We start from the raw sequence: 20,669 nt of genomic DNA on the forward strand, positions 1-20,669 counted from the left end.
GGGGATTACACATTTTTCAGTGCTACGGCGATTATTGTCGATTATTTGTCTGAATTGCGCGCTTTTTCTTTTCAACCACCTTCCGTTTCATCTGAAACGTCTTCCGTTTTCACTGAAACGCCTTCCGTTTTCACTGAAACGCCTTCCGTTTTCACTGAAACGCCTTCCGTTTACACTGAAATGCCTTCCGTTTACACTGAAATGTCCTCTCACACACACACATGAAACCATTCACATACTATACTGAAAACCTCACACATACACAAGTGAAAGCTTTTACATACACAACTGAAACATCTTCACTCAAACAACTGAAAAGCTCTCGTAACAACTGGTGAAACCTTTTACATCAACTACTAAAATGCTTTCACACATACTAGTAAAATGTGCTCATATACACAGCTACTGAAAACCTCGAGACGTATGTGAAAGTATTTCACACATCTGCGTGAGAATTTCAGTGAAAATGGAAGGCGTTTCAGTTGAAACGGAAAGTGGTTGAAAAGAAAAAGCGCGCAATTCAGACAAATAATCGACAATAATCGCCGTAGCACTGAAAAATGTGTAATCCCCGCCCAACAGCGTGGGCCTCAATTACGTCCGCGTGCGGCGTGCCTCAACGACGTCCGCATTTCGCAGATATAAGGTAGTCGGGCGCCGGCGGACGTTCTCCTTCCAATAAACAGCTTTTCTTCAGCTATTTAAAGGACAATGGGGCCGACACTTAAAAGGCTGCGCCTATACTCAGAATCTAGAGTAACATGTCTCGAGGTTATCAGTAGCTGTGTGTATGAGCACATTTTACTAGTATGTGTGAAAGCATTTTAGTTGTTCATGTAAAAGGTTTCACTAGTTGTTACGAGAGCTTTTCAGTTGTTTGAGTGAAGGTGTTTCAGTTGTGTATGTAAAAGCTTTCACTTGTGTATGTGTGAGGTTTTCAGTATAGTATGTGAATGGTTTCATATGTGTGTGAGAGAAAAATTTTCAGCTGTGTTTATGAGAACATTTTACCAGTATGTGTGAAAGCATTTCAGTAGTCCATGTAAAAGGTTTCACTAGGTTTTATGCGAGCTTTTCAGTTGTGTATGTGAGTGTATAATTTTTCAGTTGTTTGTGTGAGAGTGTTTCAGTTGTGTATGTAAAAGCTTTTCACTTGTATGTGTGCGAGTTTTTCAGTATAGTATGTGAATGAGTTTGGTTTCATATGTGTATGTGCATGCTTATTCTGAATAATGTCCCATACGGCCCCTCATACTTTTCTCTCTGTATGCGTGTGTGCACATGTGTTGATGTCTACGTCTATTTCTGACAAGCAGGTGGTCTTGAATTCCATCAGGAGGTCAAAACCGGCCTGGCCTGGTTCTCCAGGCCAGGCAGGACAAACAGATACGCAGACAAAGCAGCAGCACAGACGCACTGCTCGTGTGTGTGAATTCTCGGAAACGCTTTTAATTTCCATTCACAGAATCAGCGGACAATGACCAGGCCCCCGCTTCGCAGACATCCACAAAAGTGCAGCCTGAGCCCCAGAATGAAGACTCATCCCCGGCTCTGGAACATCGGGACATGGAACAACTGGCCGCGGTTCTGCGTGTGTATCCGGACGCCACTGCAAGCGCCGAAAACCTCATCAAACAGACAGCGGTGAAGCACTTCCCCTCGCCACCACCAAAACTAAATGTGTGTGTGAAGTGGATCAACATCTGAATCTCTGAAGGATCGTCGTTAATTTTTCTGTTGAATCAAACCTTACGCTGCCATTGATGTGTCTCTCATTGCTCCTCAAATCAATATTCAAAAACAGTCCCGATCTAAACGTTGCCTCGCGTTCTATAGAACATTGTGGAGCTAGTATTGTGATATGCATATGTCTTACTTTATTTTGTATTCATTTATTGATATAGCACCTTTCAAAACAAAGTCACAAAGTGCTTAACAATAAGAACAGATAATCAAAGACAATAAGAGCAATGCAAGATATTACAAGATGCAATACATTAAATAAGATCCAAAACATCAAAAAAGATCAATAAGAATCAAAAAATTCAATAGTTCACTAATGCCATCAAAAGCCAATAGATAAAAAGTGAGTCTTAAGAATAGATTTAAAATGGGGTTTTCCTGCCTTAATCAAAAAGAGACAGATGGATCCATGGTGGAAGTCATTACATGACTTACCAGTGACTGCATGATGGTCTGTATTCCTGTAAGGGAACATGGTGGTCACTGATCAGTAATACATGTTTTAGCAGTATCAATACCAACCTGTACTACTAGTCTTCATTGATATACATTTAATATACAAATGTAGAATCATTGCAGAGTTTACTGCCGGCCACTATGGGATAGTATTCGATTAAAGACCGCTGATCGGTTCAGTTAGGATAACATAATTCATGTAAGTCCATTATCATTCTTTATTAGGCTACTTTAGTTGTTGTTGACAAGGTTGGTTAAGTTCCTGATAATATTTTGTCAGACATGTGCATGTAGGAATTGTAGCTTATGTTGTTATTTTAGGTATTTCTTCAGGGCTTCTTCATCTTTGTCATTCAATAAGTAATCCGACATCGCGGAGTGTATTTCTTCAATCATGTTTGGTTAATGATCCATTTAGACTTATACAAATAAATGAATGTTTTGGATACTGACCAGTTAATCATTACCTAAAGGCGTATGACCAGAGAATGTCTAATATGAGGAGAATGGGCACTCGCTGGTTAGTTCCGGTTTTCTGGACTGGTTGCAGTAATAATCTCTGTCCACGCGGGGCGCTCGTAGGCGAGTCCAGAATGAATGGGAGCCTATGGGGTTTTATCCTCAGAATCCACTTTTCTCACGATGTAATTTTTGTCAAGTAATTTGAAAGTTGCGTTCAAAAGGTGGGGCTAAGATAATAAACTCAGCTGAATATTGCATCATTTAAGGTCACGTATCTGTTCTAAAAAGGTGTTAAAAAAATACGATGACGTCACACATTGTCATACTGTCAGAGGTACTGCTTTACGGCAGTTTCTGAAGCACTTCCCGCAACGATAATACCAGCTGTTCGATTGGCCGTTTCTCAATTCCTAGCACGCTTACTACGGACTCGATGACTTGCAAGTACGTACTTGGCAAGTCCGTACTTCAAGCACAGACTTGCGAGCACGCGAGTACATACCTGCAATTGGAACAGCAGCGGACTCGATGACGTCACCACCTCTGCTCGTCCGTTAACTGTGCTACGGCCTCATTTAGGCATATACTGAACAATATAAACAAATGATATAAAACAAAATCCCAGCCCTTCATTTTCAAATAGTATGTAAATATTCTGAATGAATAAAAATTGAAAAGGTATGCGTGTCCTGTCATGTGTATGAGCTATACACACAAAACGTCCGAGAAAAACAAGTAGGATTTGACAGGTTGGAGAATTCAATGATAGCCTAATAAAAACGTTAAAAATAATAAATACCGATATTCGTGAAACAATATAATAATATAATAGCTTACAATTAATAGCTTATAGATAATAGCTTACAGTTGTGCGTCTTCTCAATATAGTCCGCCATCGTACTGCTGCGAGTGCGAAATGCATCCTGGGATTTATAGCGGTTGCAAGTACACACGAGCCACCTCCGATGCATGCTCGGTGAAACGGCGAGATCGAGCACGCATCAAGAACACTTCCGCGTTTTACGACAGTACTCGCTTGATGCGTACTTCGAATTGGAACAGTGCTCGGGCAACGACTGATGACGTTTCACGAGTCCACGAGCACACGAGCACGCACAAGTACGCGAATTGAGAAACTGCCTTTTTCTTGCTTACTAGTTACAGAGTTTTAGTGAGCTAATGTAAAAAAAAAAAAATGCGCGATTGTTTTATATAAGCCTACCTCTCCGCTGGCCAGGGCACCGTGCGGGCCTCGGGACCCCGGCCGGGGTCAGTGAAGGTGGTCTGGTGGTGTCTCCTCATGGGGGAGCCGGACGGACCTCCGGTCGAGCGGGGAGCGACGAGGGTGGAGCGGAGCGTTCAGGGAATACATTCGGACACCGGAGCGTTCAGGGAACACATTCGGACACCGGAGCGTTCAGGGAACACATTCGGACACCGGAGCGTAGATGGCGCCTCCGGTGCGGTCCTCCTCCAGCTTGGCACCGACCAGCCCAGAGTACCGCACACCGGTACATCCACCAGGTGGCCAGGAGGAGGTAGTGCTGCCTGCATGCGGAGCTGTCGTTCTGGTCCCGTACCCCCGGTCCTCTCCACTCCCTCCCAGCTGCTTAATACCACAGCCAGGGCCGTTTCAAGGAATTTGGGGGCCCCAAGCAAAAGGGACATGGAGGCCCCCCGCCGCAAAGCCTACAGAAACCACAGCATAGCCATACACTTTAAGTTCCCACACACTTTATATAAATAAAAAAATTTGACAGTTCAAATACTGCTGTTGCATATACTGGCATCCCAAGCCAATGTTATACATTGACCTACTTGTAGCTTAACATAGCATTTAAGCATTCTGCTGTTTGAGAATTAGACAGACGCACCTGGTGCTTTAAAATCACTGGGTGCAACGGATCACAAAACTCCCGGTTCGGATCGTGTCACGGTTTTTGAGTCACGGATCGGATGATTTTCGGATCAACAACAACAATAAAGATTACAAGACAAATGTGACTTTAAATAAAATATTCAAATGTGTAAAAACAAAATAAAGTGAAAAATTAGGTAATAATCCTGCTTCCACCTTTCCCCCGCAGTCCAACGGTCCTGTGTGTGTGTGTGTGTGTGTGTGTGTGTGTGTGTGTGTGTGTGTGTGTGTGTGTGTGTGTGTGTGTGTGTGTGTGTGTGTGTGTGTGTGTGTGTGTGTGTGTGTGTGTTTGTGTGTGTGTGTTCGGATCAATATGGCGTGCACGTAGAGGCTGTTTTCCAGGCCTTAACCAATCAGGACGCAGCAATCGAGCTCATTCTACAAACCGAAAGTTCCTTCGGGATATACAAAGGATGGTCGGCTGATGCAGATATCCTTCACAAGCACAGCCGGAGCCCGAAGCGCAGGAGGTTATTTACTGCACGACAGCAGTTGGACCGAATCATCCCGAGAGCGGCAAGAAAAAAATATCTTTCTATACAAATAAATAAACAAAATAAGACAGACATGGTTCCATGGTGGAAGAAAAGTAAGTCGGCTACCTCTGCTTCTGACGGTAAGGCTGTTTCTGGTGTGTTCCACAGATATATGCGTGTTTGTTTGTCTTTGTGTGTGCCTGCGTGTGTGTGTGTGTGTGTGTGTGTGTGTGTGTGTGTGTGTGTGCGTGTGCGTGTGCGTGTGTGTGCGCGTGCGTGGGTGCGTGTCTCTCTGTATGCGTGTGTGCACATGTGTTGATGTCTACGTCTATTTCTGACAAGCAGGTGGTCTCTAATGACCAGTTGATGGCGGGCTTAAAACACAGAGGAATTGCGTCGTCACATTGCTCAGAGCGACTTCGGTGTGAATCCAAACGGGTCGAGTCCACAGCTTGGAGCTGGGTTTAAATCCCATCACGATGTCAAAACCGGCCTGGCCTGTTTCTCCAGGCCAGGCATGACAAAACAGACACACAGACAATCCAGCAGCTCTCTACAGACGCACTGCTCGTGTGTGTGATTTCTCGGAAACGCTTTTCATTTCCATTCACAGAACCAACGGACCATGACCACGCCCCCGCTGCGCAGACATCCACCAAAGTGCAGCCCCAGAATGAAGCCCCACCCCCGGCTCTGGAACATATGGACCTGGAACAACTGGCCGCGGTTCTGCGTGTGGATCCAGACGCCACTGCCAGCGCCGAAGACCTCATCAAGCGGTCAGCGGTGAAGCACTTTCCCTCGCCGCCGCCAGGGGGCGACAGTGTGTTAACCTCGGAGCTGCTGAGGGGACACCTGAACGATGTGAGGCGGGCCGTGCACAACGAGCTGCAGCGGCTGATACCTCTGCGCGAGAAGAACAAGAACCTGGCCGGTCTGGTGCCGTCGTACCACCGCCTCGCGATGGACCGCGTGCACACCCTAGTCGAGAGAATTTCGGCGTCACAGGAGGCCTTTGTGCTCCTGGAGTGGCTCTGCAACGCCTACTTTAGGTTGTCTGCCTAAACACACACGCATACACGTACACACACAGGCACACGACACACAAACTACACAAGTAAACGCATTCAGACCTACATACATACATACATACATACATACATACATACATACATACATACATACATACATACATACATACATACATACATACATACATACATACATACATACATACATACATACATACAGAACCTTGTAATTAGACCTTTAGCTCTAGATAGAACCTGTATCTGTGGACCTTAACACCCTGGTTGCGCCTTCACAGTCGGGGGTTCCTGGGAGACCCGGACTTCAGTGAGAACCAAGAGAGGAGTTCCGTGGACATGAACCTGTACTCTGAGACGGTCGTATGCGTCAACCAAACCCTCCGGACCACACTGGAGGTAGGAAGGCATGCTGCAGGAGCTAGAACACCCCCAAGATAAAATGGTACTTATTATACTATTATTAATCAAAGACAGGCCAACAATCCCGCATCTCTCGATTGCTAAACTACCTTTTAGTTCATCTCTGTCATAACTAACAAACGAACAGAGGATAGGCGGGCCTAGATTCATCTTTTCTTGTTTGATTGCAGCGGGACGTCCAGAGCTCTCTGGATGAGATCATTAAGCGCCAGGAATCCGATTTTTGGGGGTCCTGGGAACTCCACACAGACGTCATTAAGGTACTGCAGACACGGGACGATTCTGCACATTGGAATAACGTTAATACTGTGTAGAAACATATGAGCAGAATATATTGAGGATCCAAAATATATTTTTTCCTGAAGTGCATCGATGGACCGATTGTCAGAGCGGGGTCCGTCAGTGAGAACGTGCAGAAGTTCACCCGGCAGGTCTGCTACCTCAAACTCCAGGAGTTTCTAGAGAGGCATGTCGCCCTTTTCTTCCTGACGATTGGTGTTTCCATGGTACCGTTGTGGCTTTGCAGGATGCTTGTTGTTAAGTTGTTTGCCGTTAGGTTCTTCGGCTGTCAAGAGGCCTAAACGAGTCCTCCTTCTGGCTGTAGGTTCACGACGGCCAAACAGGAACTTCTGAAAAGATACGACAAATCTCCCAAGATGACCGTGGAGACCTCCCTCAAGACACTCAACACACTCCAAGGCCTTGTGTGAGTAAAGGCCCATGCCTCATGCCTCATGCTATATACTAGAGTGTGCGAGCATCTGATCCATGTTAACATGTCTGATCCATGTTGCATGTCTGATCTCAACATGTTTGAAGCATGTGAGCATGTCTGGTATTGTATTGTATGCATTTTTTGTATCAATATTAGATGCAATATATATGTACAATATATATTGTAGGATAGTTTCACCGTGTATCAATAACGGTTCTTGTTCTGCAGGAGCTACATCCAACCCTCCACTGATGGAGGAACCCGGGACCTCCCAGCAGAGGGGACCCTGTCCTCACTGAGGGCATTGGAGACCGCCGCCAGGACGTCCATGGGAGAAGCTCTCATTAAGATCATCAAGGTGCAGAGAAGAACCGCTACCGTTGTAGTGTTGCTAGCCAGCAGCTACACTCATCGTGTTACACTGAATTCACCTGAGAGGTCAATAACCAGTTTATAAAACCTGTGGTTGTGGATTCCCTCAGGAGCGCCTGAAAAGCCATTTCAAAGACAGAGAGGAGGATTTTCTGCTGACGGAGATGAAGGAGATGTTCAGTGATGAAGACTGTTGTCCAGACGTCCAGAAGGTAGAGGGAGACTTTCACTGGATCTCCTTATCTTGAGGTCACGTGTGGTTGGACCTCAGCTGTAACAATCTCTCTCTCTCTCTCTCTCTCTCTCTCTCTCTCTCTCAGGAGGCTCTTGACCTGGCCTATGAGCAGGTGAGTGCCTTGTACCAGCTGAAGCTGGCCAGCAGCAAGAAGAAGGAGCTGGAGAAGCGATGGGGTCCTGACGTGGGTCAGAAAGTGACTCAGGACGCACAACATCTTCATAAGACCTTCTCAGACCTGGTGAGGGCCCGGGTACAGCACAGTCCTTCACACTCAATGTTTCTTACTGCTTAATCTACCTCAGTACTAACAGTGTGTGTGTGTGTGTGTGCGTGTGCGTGTGCGTGTGTGTGTGTGTGTGTGTGTGTGTGTGTGTGTGTGTGTGTGTCTGACAGCACCCTGGTGTCCGCCAACAGAACCATGTGCTCCTGAAGGTGGAGGAGCTGATCCAGAGCCAGGACGTGGACTCAGTGAAGCTCACCCTCTCTGAGATGATGCAGCTCTGTCAGTCGGAGTGAGTCCCCTAAAGGGTCTCCATCTTCGTCTCTCTTCATCTCTCTCTTCATCTCTATGTATCTCTCTCTCTCTCTGTTTCTCTCCATCTCTCTTCATCTCTTTCTTCATCTCTCTGCCTCTCTTTGACTCGTAATATCTCTGTATCTCTCAATTTTTCTCTGTATCTCTTCATCAGTTTCTCTTCGTCTCTCTGTTAGTCTTCATCGCTCATCTTGTCTTAGTCAATTTCCTCTCTCTCTTTCTCTTTATTTCTCCATGTATATCTCCATGTGTCTATCTCCCTGTATCTCTCTTCCTCCATCTGTACCTCCCTTTAAACTCGGTCTCTGACTCTCTCTATCTCTATGCATCTCCATCTTTTAATCTATAATTCTCAATTGTATTTCCATCTCTTATCCCTTTATATTTTTCTCTCTTAATCTCTGTTTCTTTCTCTGTCTATATATCTCTCTTCAGCTTTGTCTCTCTCAGTCCTAATACCTTTCTATCTCTTCTCATCTTGATCTCTCTACCTCGCGCTCTCCTTCTTTCTCAAAATTGAACAGGCTTTATTGTCATGGAATATGTTATAATATTATCTCTCTCTCTCTCTCTCTCTCTCTCTCTCTCTCTCTCTCTCTCTCTCTCTCTCTCTCTCTCTCTCTCTCTCTCTCTCTCTCTCTCTCTCTCTCTCTCTCTCTCTCTCTCTCTGCTGCAGGGAATCTAAGAAATGGTTGCCTTCTCTGTTGAAGTGGACCAGCCTTTCTGGAGCTCAGGTACAGGAGGTCCTGGAAGCAGTTCAGGAGCCGAACACCAGAGAGACCAGAACATTGTTCACATGTATCCCCATCTAGCGACCAGCGACACTAGTCTGACGATGGTACCAGATTAGAAAACTCTGCTGGCTGAAAACAATACGAATTAATTAAATAGGTTAACGTACGCGTTAAACTAGGATACGGTATATTTATCATTTACGTTTACATTTGGGGAATTTAGCAGACGCTTTTAACCATTACATAAGTATGTTTTGTCAGAAGAATGTCAAACAATATATCGCTGTCGGTACAGGTACAGTTACACTCAGTCGGTACAGTAAGGTACAGTTACAGTACAGTACAGGTACAGTATCGCCAACAAGAACTCATGATGCATTCTGATATATTCTGCTCTATTGTTGTTAATATTGGATAATTGTAAATAGTTAATGTCAATGAATCAATAAAGTTTGCGAAGCATCCATACAGCAATGTGTGTTTATATTCTCTCAGACCAACGGAACTGCCCTGGTCAAGTGACATGAAGACTGCTGCCTAAGACCTGATCGACCCTCACACTAGGGGTGTGCACGGGTACATGTGTAACCGGTTAGTAAATCATAACTAGGTTATGGGGGGCTAGGTTGTTCGTTCAGCATTCTGACAGCCTGTGGATAGAGGCTGTTGGTCAGTCCGTTAGTCCTGGAGCGGATGGAACGGTATCTTCGTCCAGAGGGCAGTCGCTGGTAGAGATGGTGCGCTGGGTGGAACTCTGTGGCGTAAATATCGACGGTGCAAGCGGTGCACTGCACCGGGGCCCAGACTGCGCCAGGGGGCACATGGAGGAAGAAAAAATAAATAAGGGCGCCCTCTGGTGGCGTCCTTAATTAATTAACTAAATTATACGAAACCCTCACCGTAGCAAACATGACAACGCGATTCGTTTTTTTTTAATGATGTTATTAAAACGGCATCTGTGTATAATCTATGTTCATTTTTATTCAATAATTCATTTCTAAATTCTGTCTATTTTGTTATTGTTATTAAGTATAATATTTAGTTTTTCATCCTTGGTTTGGCGTCCGTAGGGAAGTAATGTAGGCCTACATACTGCGCATGCGTTTAGCCCGGTTACGGGCTGAGGTGAAGAGGTGTGTCCGACTATAGGGACTTTCAGAGTGCAGCCAGGTCACCATGACGACGGGATGGGAGGGAAAGCGACTGAGTACCGGTACCTGAGTGCTGGGGGATGCCCCCACGCACTCAGGTACTGAGGTCACGGGATGTTGATCGTTGTTTATGGATGCGTCCACCTAACTAGAATAACAATGCCTCCATGACCAACTTTGAGTTTTATATATTTGTTTGAATGGTTTTGACTTGGCGCAACAAGTGTTTAGCCCACTGAAACAACCTGTGTTGGCTACATACCAACCAGGACGCAGCACGCCAACTACATAAAGGTAACTAAGGACTCGGAAATTCCCTCGGCATACCGTGATGCACTATAAACACCGCTACTAACTGCTGTAAACACAGCTGGGGGCGCACATCACAGCTATTAAAACCGCAGGTCGGGAAACTCACCGCTATAACACCGCAGGGAGCGCACGGTGTGCACCTCACAGCCACACTTGGACTTCGGACCTCGGACCTCAAAATCCCAACATAAAGAGAATTCAAGAGAATTAAACTACGATGGATTCGAGGAAAACGAGCAACGCCTCTGCGTCTATAGGTAAGGTTATAGCGCACTTTTTCTTATCTGACCTCTGATGTGGCGGAGTTCCGCCTCTGGATCGTATCCGTCAGCAAAAGCAGGCTCGGGATTGAAAGTGACAGAGTTGATCAGATAGGATTATCAGTTATCATTATCTTATCTTCAGGACTACAGTGAGTGTGAAGCAACACCGACACACAGACAGACATCCGTACGGCACCACAACCAACAGGGACTAATTAATAAAACGATCATTTATAACACGATATAAGTGACACGTATCTGTCTGATAGACGTGGAGAATGTTCAAACGAGGAAATTATATTATATTATATTATTATCTATCATATCAGATAAAGAGTGATAGATATGATTCCCTATATATTTGTGGCTGTGATCACACCTGGCATGAAAACGCATTTATGCAAATAAACTCGAAGGCAATGTAGGCTACGACTAGAAGAGGAAGAAACCTGACGTGTAAGAGAATAACAGCTCGGCTCAGCAACATGCCCAATAACAGCACTATTCTTATAGGCCTATAAAATAATACAATATCATGAGGTCTAACACTTAACAGTCCTGGATATAAAACAGTAAATTCATATCAGCACTTATGCGCATTTTCAATTTTATGCATAAAAAAAGAGTGCATCCCCATGTCTGATTGTATGAAAGGAATGGTCTGTCATGTCAATCGTTTCTTTCCGTGAACGGCCGAACGATTCATCGCTTTTGAAGTTCCTGCCGAAAGGACTTCGGGGACGGCCTTACGTCCTTTCCATTCGTAAGGGAAGATGCAGGCTGCATTCCAAATCGCATACTTTTTAGTTTTACTTCCTACTGCAGCTACCCTTACAAAGCACGTATGCACTCACAGTATAAATACAAGTGGAACACACTACAGGGGATTTCACTGATTAGCACACCTGTAGGGCCACCCACGTATTTTCTGCTGCGCGAGGATTGTGGGGCAGAAAGACCTGTTGGTTTGCTCACTGCGAAGAGCGACCAACGGAAGAGGATTAAGAACCTACAGGAAAAAAAATTGTTTGTTCTGAAAATAAATTCTGACTTTATTCTCAGAATTCTGACGTTAATCTCAGAATCAAGTCAGAATTCTGGAAAAAAATAAAATCTTATGTGTGGCCCTAATCCTCTTCCGTAGCGACCTGATGTAGTACAACATTCTGGTATTTTTGGCATACTGCATTTTCGGCCTCCACTAAGGTAGGCGTAGGCCTACTACTTGCTCTGAAAGATCCTCGATGATCCGCATCCCCACTCAGAGACGGTACCCGCCCCATGCTGATATAATCACCACCTCCATCACATCCTTGGGCCTACGTTACTTTTCCAGAATATCTTCAATGGAGATGGCTCGACCTTGGATTTGGCTGTTGATTCGTTTGCATTTGTGGATGGAAGCCATCTACTGCCAACTTGTCCCCCCACATGTGAATCTGGGCATGGAAGTATGAAAGCACGATGGGGAGCTCTCCGGTGGTTCACCGGGTAGAGGGCATACTATTAAGGCCTAGTCCTAACCGCAGCGACCGGGGTTGCTGACCAGAGTCCTCTCTCTCCCATTCCATCCAGTCTAACTCACTCCTCAATAACAAGGATAAAACATTGAAAATTAAATCTTAAAAAAACAACAACAATGGAAGCATGTCTCGCGAGTCCAGAGGTTGAAGGTGGGGTCTGCAGAATTGTGAGCACAGCTTCACATGTGACACTTTTCCTTTCCGTTCACAGAACAAGGCCATGATGACGACGCTTCCATCTCCCGGAGCGACACAAGCGTTGAAGGGGAGACCCAGGTTGACGGCCCATCCCGCGCTCTGGAACATCTGGACCTAGAAACACTGGTCGAGTATCTGCAAGTGGAACAGGACGCCTCTGCCAGCGTTGAAGACCTCATCAAGCGGTCAGCGGTGAAGCACTTCCCCTCGCCGCCACCAGGGGGCGACGGTGTGTTAACCCCGGAGCTGCTGAGGGAACACCTGAACGTTGTGAGGCGGGCCGTGCACGACGAGCTGCAGCGGCTGAACCCTCTGCGCGAGAAGTTCAAGAACCTGGCCGGTCTGGTGCCGTCGTACCACCGCCTCGCGATGGACCTCGTGCACACCCTACTCAAGAGGATCTCGTCTCCACAACAGGCCTTTGTGCTCCTGGAGTGGCTCTGCAACACTTACTTAAGGTTGTCCGCAGCGCACACACTTTTCAGAACCATGTATTTAACCATCAGTGTGGCTAGCCGTCAAACACATACACATGACATACAATGACATTATGAACACCCGTTGGTTAATATATTCATACATACATACATACATGTCATCCATACACCACAGTTAGCAAATGTTTAACTCGAGTCAGGGAAACCTTGTAGTTAGACCTGCAGCTCTAGATAGTACCTTGTTGTTAGAAAAGCAGCTTTAGATAGAACCTGTATCTTGTTTCTTGCCTGTATCTTGTTTATTTTTTGTATCTTGTCTTCACAGTCTGGGGTTCATGGGAGACCCAGACTTCAGTGAGAGCAAACAGAGGAGTTCCGTGGACATGCACTTGTACTCTGCGACGGTTGAATGCGTCAACCAAACCCTCCGGACCACACTGGAGGTAGGAAGACATGCTGCAGGAACTAGAACACCCACACAGGGTTTGCCTCTTCACCGGTTCCTGAAACCTTGAGGCTCCTGGAGCATGTTGGTACTGACCATCGACCGCACCTTGTGGCAGGGGATTTACCCCACTGTGGTGGTTTAAAGGTCCCATGGCATGCTACTTAATGAATACCTTTGAATTAATCCCTCTGACGTAACTAACAAACTAACAGAGGACCGGCTGGCCTAGATTCATCTTGTCTTGTTTGACTGCAGAAGGAAGTCAAGAGTTCTCTGGATGAGATCATTAAGCGCCAGGAATTCGAGTTTTGGAGGTCCTGGGAACTCCACAAAGACGTCATTAAGGTACTGCGGACACAGGACGGTTCTGCACACTGGAATAACGTTAATACTGTGTAGAAACATATGAGCAGAATATATTGAGGACACAAAATATGTTGTTTTCTTCTGAAGTGCATCGATGGACCGATTGTCAGAGCGGAGTCCGTCAGTGAGAACGTGCAGGAGTTCACCCGGCAGGTCTGCAACCCCAAACTCCTGGAGTTCCTAGAGACGTATGACGCCCTTTTCTCCCTGACTTTTGTTGTTTCCATGGTAACGTTGTTATTAAGTTGTTTGCAGTCAGGTTCTTTGGCTGTCCAGAGGCCTAAATTAATCCTCCTTCTTGCTATAGGTTGAACACGGCCAAACAGAAACTTCTGAAAAGATACGAGAAAGATCCCAAGCTGAAAGTGGAGACCTGCCTTAAGACACTCAACACGCTCCACGGCCTTGTGTGAGTAAAGGGCCATGCTACATGCTAGCATGTGCGAGCATCAGATCCATGTCGGCATGCCTGATGTCAGCCTGTCTGATCCATGTTTGCATGTACTTAGTTTACATGTCTGATCCATGTCAGCATGTCTGATGTTAACGTGTCTGAAGCATGCTAGTACGTCTTCTGCTGTATTGTACACATGTATTGTGTCATGGTAGGAAAGTGTCACGGTATATCAATAAAGGTTCTGGTTTTGCAGGAACTACATCCAACCCTCCACTGATGGAGGGACCAAGGACCTCCCAGCTGAGAAGACCCTGTCCTCACTGAGGACATTGAAGACAGACGCCCAGGCGTCCATGGAAGAGGCTGTCGTTAAGATCATCAAGGTGCAGAGAAGAACCGCTACTGTTGTAGTGTTGCTAGCCAGCAGCTTACGTTCTCAACTAATAGCGTGCTGACCAGGACCTTCTAGAATACATGAGTGATGCTCCAGTAATGCATCCATGGTGGTTATAGCAAGTCTGGTGGTGAGAAGAAAAAATACAGTTCACAAAACCTGTGGTTGTGGATTCCCTCAGGAACGCCTGAATGGACATTTCAAGAGCAGAGAGGAGGATTTTCTGCTGAACGAGATGCAGAAGATGTTCAGGGCTGAAGGCTGTTGTCCAGACGTCCAGAAGGTAGAGGGAGACTTTCTACAACTTTCTGTTAGTTGCTGGGTAAGCTGTTTTATGAATGACAATCTATTTGCTCTCTCTCTCTCTCTCTGTCTCTCTCTCTCTCTCTCTGTCTCTCTCTCTCTCTCTCGCTCTCGCTCTCGCTCTCTCTCGCTCTCTCTCTCTCTTAGGAGGCTCTTGACCTGGCCTATGAGCGGGTGAGCACCTTGTACCTGTACCAGCTGGCCAGCACCAAGAAGAAGAAGGAGCTGGAGAAGCGATGGGGTCGTGACGTGGGTCAGAAAGTGACTCAGGACGCACAACATCTTCATAAGATCTTCTCAGACCTGGTGAGGGCCCGGGCACAGCACAGTACTTCACACTCAATGGTTCTTACTGCTTTATCTACCTCATTACTTACTGTGTGTGTGTGTGTGTGTGTGTGTGTGTGTGTGTGTGTGTGTGTGTGTGTGTGTGTGTGTGTGTGTGTGTGTGTGTGTGTGTGTGTGTGTGTGTGTGTGTGTCTGTGTGTCTGACAGCACCCTGGTGTCGGACAACAGAACCATGTGCTCCTGAAGGTGGAGGAGCTGATCCAGAGCCAGGACGTGGACTCAGTGAAGATCACCCTCTCTGAGATGATGCAGCTCTGCCAGTCGAAGTGAGTCTACAGGGTCTCCGTCTCCATCTCCCTCTCCATCTATGTGTCTCTTCATCTCCCTCTCTTAATCTCTCTCTCCATCGCTCTCTCCCTCTTCTTCTCTCTGTGTCTTTCCATCTCTTCATCCCTCAGAACACATCCATTTCTCTTCATCTTTCTCTCTTCATCTCTCTCTTCATCTTTCTCGTCATCTCTTCATCTCGACATCTCTCTGTATCTCCTTTATCCTTCTCCTTCTCTCTCTTTATCTTTGTCTAAAATACGAAGTTAAACAAATGTTTGTGTATATACAGCACACTGTTGAAGGTAGGATTATAATATTCTCTCTCTCTCTCTCTCTCTCTCTCTCTCTCTCTCTCTCTCTCTCTCTCTCTCTCTCTCTCTCTCTCTCTCTCTCTCTCTCTCTCTCTCTCTCTCTCTCTCTCTCTCTCTCTCTCTCTCTCTCTCTCTCTCTCTCTCTCTCTGTGTGTCTCACTGCTGCAGGAAAGTTAAGAAACTGTGTTCTGCTCTGCTGGAGTGGAAAGGAGGTCTCTCCGTCGAGCAGGTCAAAGAGGTCTTGGCTTGTGTCGAGGTTCTGTCCACCAGAGACACCAGTGACTCTACTGGGACGTCGGGACCAGAGTAGAAAACGATTTGAGCTGTGCTGGCTGGAGACAACATGAATGTATGAAATAGATGACCCAAGTTCTACTTTAAGACGCACCACCTGGTGGGGACTCTCGTGATTTTCCTGCTGGTGATGCTGAGGGGTTTGTCCTTAGATCTCTATGCAAAATTGTAAATATCAATTAATAAATGATTGTTTTCCTTCAAATTAAATATCAGTTTACAGCAATGAATCAATAAAGAATGCGATGGATGCATGCAGCATGACGGTGTGTATATATTCTCTCAGACCAAAGAAACTGCCCCTGGTCACGTGACATCAATTCAGACTCATACTTCATGCGTCATCTTCAATGATGTGGTTTATCTTCAGAGGGACAGCGCACATTTTAAAGTATTGCCCCAGATTTTTCGAGCAGCTAATTCAGATCTGATTTTTATTTACTATGCAATTGTCTAATCCCATGACATCATGGGAGCTTGATGTCTGGTCCCATGACATCGTGGGAGCTTGATGTCTGGTCCCATTACATCGTGGGAGCTTGATGTCTGGTCCCATTACATCGTGGGAGCATGATGTCTGGTCTTGAAGGCTCTGATGCTTTCATACGAAGTGTGTTAGTAACTTACTTAACCTTGGACAACAGGTGGCCCCAGTGGGAATCAAACCCCTAAGCCTGCACGGTGTCCTCATCAGTAGTTCAGTGCAGTGGTTCTAGAACTGTTTATACTAGTTGTACCCCCTCTAAGATATTTCTTCGGCTGAGTACTCCCTTCACTGGTACAATTTTGCGATAAAATAAAATGAACATAAATAATGTATGTGTGTTCTATACTGTAAACAGTATAAGGGTGCAAATTCTAACAATTGAGTGAGAAACATGGGCCTGTGCTTAATGCAACTGTTGGCTAATTGCTCCCGGGTAATGAAGCAGAACACCTCGGGAGGGTCAGAGCATGGAGAGGAGAATCCTATTCAAGTAATTTCTTCCTACATATCAGACACTTTTCCATTTTCTTGATTTTCGATTTCATTTTAGTTACTGTACATTTTCTGAATGCACCCTGCAGTACACCAAAGTACACCTAAGGGTACGAGAACCACCTGTTTAGTGAATAGGATGGTCTGTGACTGGGTGTGTAAGGTGGACAGACTTTGTGGGGCCCAAGGCAGCGCGGGGCCCACAGAAATGTTTGATTATTATCTTTTTTTATTTTACTACCACCTCCTAGTGGTAGGAGCCTCACACTGCGCCCAGTGGCCACTTGCTGCTGTATTTAGGTCACGTGAATGAGAAATCGCGAAATGACTGGCTTTCCATCCCACTGCCAGCACTGCCAGTACTCTTCCCGATCACCTGCCTGCACCTCCCACCTCATCAGTGCAACCACCTTCACCTGTGTTCCCTCACCGTATTTAAACCCACTCCTTCCACTCAGTCTCCAGATTGTCTTCAACAGCATGAAAAGCTCTCTAGCACTATTTCCAGGATTGCCTTCTTGGTTTCGACCCTGCTTGTCCCTGACCCGTCCTCGTCGTTCCTGCCCTGGTGACCCGAACAGCCTTCTGTCCCTGACCCCTCTGCCTGCTCGCCCCTTGTCTGTCACCAGTAAGCTTGGATTCCCTTTTTGGACAATAAACTATTGAACCGTTCCAACGCAGGTCTCGGTCTGTGCTGTTCTTGGGTCCAACCTCACGTCTGTCTCCACAGATAACTTTTCACTTTTTTTCCCGCACTTGCTCTAGGATAGGAAATACAACCAAATTACATGATAAAGTATGCAGATAGGATGGAAACATTACTAGTAGCTTCTCCCAACAGGGACGCTCGATGGGCGGCGTTGAACATTTGCAATCGTTATTTGCACAGGATGACTACCAGACTGTGACATTGCTAGTTTGAATGCCTGACCCCACCTGACCCGCCGATTGAATATAATCTGATAATATAATACAATTTGAAGTGAGCCATTGCAACCCACAATTTACTTTTTATGTCAACGCGTTCTATGAAGGATCATGGGAAAGACTTCCCTTTGATCTGTTGGGATGTCAATGAGTAATGGATTTATTTTTTTACATGTTCAGGCTTATTAGCCTTGTCTTGGAAACTTGCAACTGCACCCATTGTACAGCTGGGAAGTTTGAAGGTGGTTGGATATTTGCAAACATTATTTGGATAGACTATTAGGTATGGTCCTAAGCAGGGGCGGTGCTAGACCTAGAGCTTTACTGGGGGGCACAGGCCCCCACCTCCCAATACTCTTCTTTTCTTTTATGTGCGTGCAATAGGAAATATAGTGTAGGCTATATGTTAAAGTACTGGTAAAGATTCAAAGAGTCATGAGTACCGTACAATGATATTATTTAAACACATGCACACCTCATAGATTTGCAAACAATAAGATCCTCTTACTGCAACCAACCAAGATAAGAAAGATTGATTCTTAGCTACCTCAACCTCAATCCAAATAGAAAATAAGTAGTTCAGCTAAATAAAGTAACTAAAACAGTCTGTTTATGGCCTACACCTCTATATGACCTTCACCTTATCTAAAGCAGTCATATGCAGGACGCTCACTTTTAAGGAGAAGTTGTGCCTTAGGCTAACAAACTCTAACAAGATGGCAAAATCTAAAACGCACATGTATACTTATTTACAAGCTGTGTGGAAACAGCATAAATTTGGCAGAACGACATGGACACACAATATATCTCCCCTAGGTCACAGATATCCTCCTCCATATTCTGATCCCACCCCCCATCATGCCCTCATCCGATTCTTGCCTGTCTCTCTCCTCCTCCTCCCGCTGCCTGGCCCTGGAATGCCCAACCTGTTCTCCTTCTCCCCTCTCTCCTCCTCCTCTCCTCCTCCTCTTCTTCCTCCTCTTCCTCCCCCTCCTTCTGCAGAACTCTGCCCCACAATTATTGTAGCAGCCACTGGCAAGCAACATCCACATAGGCCTAAATATACTCACTGCATGCATTTCATAGGCTTTCCTACTTAACAACCAGGAAGCTGACCTATTTCAGTTTAGACTAAACTGAATAGGCAAAATTGAGATGGACTGGCAAAACCAGTCAGAAAGCCTATTACAGTTGTTTTTTTGACAATGATAAAACTATTACATTTACCGTAGGGTCCTATAGTCATCCTGTCAATACTGCAGTTCTTTTTTGAGACTTGAGACAGTTTTGTTTACAGCTCAAGTTTAAAAAAAAATTAAATAAAGCAGGCTACATTTGTATTTTGTAACACAGTTGAGGCATTTTCATTATTTAAGAGCAGATTGAATCAAATCGAATCGTGATTAATGGATTCAGAACCTTATGAATCGAAATCGAATTGATTCAGGAAAATTGGCCACGATACCCAGCCCTGATAATTTGTATAGACTATTAGGTATAAGTATACTGACTGGACCGGGAAATTGCTCAATTAACACCATGTGACGCGTTATCAGCGAGCCATTAGCCAAAAGTCTTTGTGTGAGACACGTCAACAAGCTGCATAAAAGAGAATATGTGATCTCTGTGTGAGAAAGGGAACATGGACACAGTGTCTCCATTCTATTTCTTGTTGTTCCTTTGAATTGAGCTACCGACTCTGCGGGTGAGTAAATCTCAAATCAGAGCGAGAGAACTCTTTTAGAGTTTTATTGTTTTGCTTTTTGAAGATTCCTCACTTTTGAAAGAATGTTAATACGATGTCTACCAAGTAGCTTGTACTATTTATTATCTGAACAGGTTATTTCTCAAGTATCAACTATGGGGTCCATTCGTCTCATATGCAGTTTGATTGGTAGGTTTTCCACACAGCACTACAGTATTAATCATTATCCAGTTCATTGAATTTAATTTATGAAAATGTACCTAACTTTTTCAACGTAACTTTTTCACGGCTTGCCTCTTTATTTATTTTTATACACACACACACACATATATATATATATATATATATATATATATATATATATATATATATATATAAAAATTACAGATATAAAAATCATTTTTGTCACGGATTGAACATTGCACATATTGACAAAACAGGCATGAGGGTCATGAATGTAATGCAGTTCAATACAGAGTATTTAAAATAAGAAATAAATATCCAAAAGAAAACATTGATCAGGGTTTCCAGAAGTGTACAGTTTTAGGTCTCAGTCTTGGCCCTTTATGTACAACAGTGGAGGGTCCCAGATCAGACAGACTTACCACTATGAACACGCCCGGTCTCGTCTGATCTCGGAAGCTAAGCATGGCTGCGCCTCGTTAGTACTTGGATGGGAGACCGCCTGGGAATACCAGGTGCTGTAAGTGGTGTCGGGTGGTGGCCAAAAGGTGGAACATCAATCCCAGTGCAGTGACGGGGATACTGTGATGTGGAAGGCGTCGCCCTTCGGAGGAGACGTAAAAATGAGGTCCTGACTCACTGAGGTCATATAAAGATCCCAGGGCACTTATCGCAAAGAGTAGGGGTTTCCCCGGTGTCCTTGCTAAAACTGCCCAACCAGGCTCATTCAATCTTGCCCAAC

General features: G+C 45.1%; 2 protein-coding genes and 1 pseudogene across 3 annotated transcripts; all 3 read left to right on the top strand.

The window, feature by feature from the left end:
- The first annotated feature begins 4,975 nt into the window (after nt 1-4,975).
- Nucleotides 4,976-9,584, top strand: LOC130383178 (uncharacterized). Its single transcript, XM_056591251.1, has 11 exons — nt 4,976-5,195; nt 5,669-6,107; nt 6,383-6,500; nt 6,695-6,784; nt 6,890-6,990; nt 7,129-7,230; nt 7,468-7,597; nt 7,722-7,823; nt 7,932-8,087; nt 8,243-8,361; nt 9,061-9,584. The coding sequence occupies exons 1-11, from the start codon at nt 5,147-5,149 to the stop codon at nt 9,194-9,196; spliced, it is 1,542 nt and encodes a 513-aa protein (XP_056447226.1). The 5' UTR covers nt 4,976-5,146; the 3' UTR covers nt 9,197-9,584.
- An 848-nt stretch (nt 9,585-10,432) lies between these two features.
- On the top strand, nt 10,433-16,432 carry LOC130383177 (uncharacterized). 2 transcript variants are annotated; one of them, XM_056591250.1, is made up of 11 exons: nt 10,433-10,838; nt 12,579-13,023; nt 13,328-13,445; nt 13,709-13,795; nt 13,904-14,004; nt 14,124-14,225; nt 14,467-14,596; nt 14,789-14,890; nt 15,058-15,216; nt 15,406-15,524; nt 16,008-16,432. In XM_056591250.1, exons 1-11 carry the CDS (start codon nt 10,799-10,801, stop codon nt 16,147-16,149), a joined length of 1,545 nt encoding a protein of 514 aa, XP_056447225.1. In that variant the 5' UTR covers nt 10,433-10,798; the 3' UTR covers nt 16,150-16,432. The 2 variants fall into 2 exon arrangements, with proteins under 2 accessions (XP_056447225.1, XP_056447224.1); XM_056591249.1 differs by having other exon boundaries at nt 10,441-10,838; nt 13,706-13,795; nt 16,008-16,430.
- Nucleotides 16,433-20,335: 3,903 nt separating this feature from the next.
- Nucleotides 20,336-20,454, top strand: LOC130383295 (5S ribosomal RNA; annotated as a pseudogene).
- Nucleotides 20,455-20,669: the final 215 nt, after the last annotated feature.

The sequence above is a fragment of the Gadus chalcogrammus genome, chromosome 5 (genome assembly GCF_026213295.1).
Source record: "Gadus chalcogrammus isolate NIFS_2021 chromosome 5, NIFS_Gcha_1.0, whole genome shotgun sequence".
Lineage (NCBI taxonomy): Eukaryota > Metazoa > Chordata > Actinopteri > Gadiformes > Gadidae > Gadus > Gadus chalcogrammus.

Coding starts and splice junctions, on each gene's coding strand:
- LOC130383178 (XM_056591251.1), top strand. CDS start 5,147: ATGGTTCCATGGTGGAAGAAAAGTAAGTCGGCTACCTCTGCTTCTGAC. Junction 7,231..7,467: donor AACACACTCCAAGGCCTTGT/GTGAGTAAAGGC, acceptor CTTGTTCTGCAG/GAGCTACATCCAACCCTCCA. Junction 8,088..8,242: donor ATAAGACCTTCTCAGACCTG/GTGAGGGCCCGG, acceptor TGTGTCTGACAG/CACCCTGGTGTCCGCCAACA.
- LOC130383177 (XM_056591249.1), top strand. CDS start 10,799: ATGGATTCGAGGAAAACGAGCAACGCCTCTGCGTCTATAG. Junction 13,024..13,327: donor CTCTGCAACACTTACTTAAG/GTTGTCCGCAGC, acceptor TTGTCTTCACAG/TCTGGGGTTCATGGGAGACC. Junction 14,226..14,466: donor AACACGCTCCACGGCCTTGT/GTGAGTAAAGGG, acceptor CTGGTTTTGCAG/GAACTACATCCAACCCTCCA.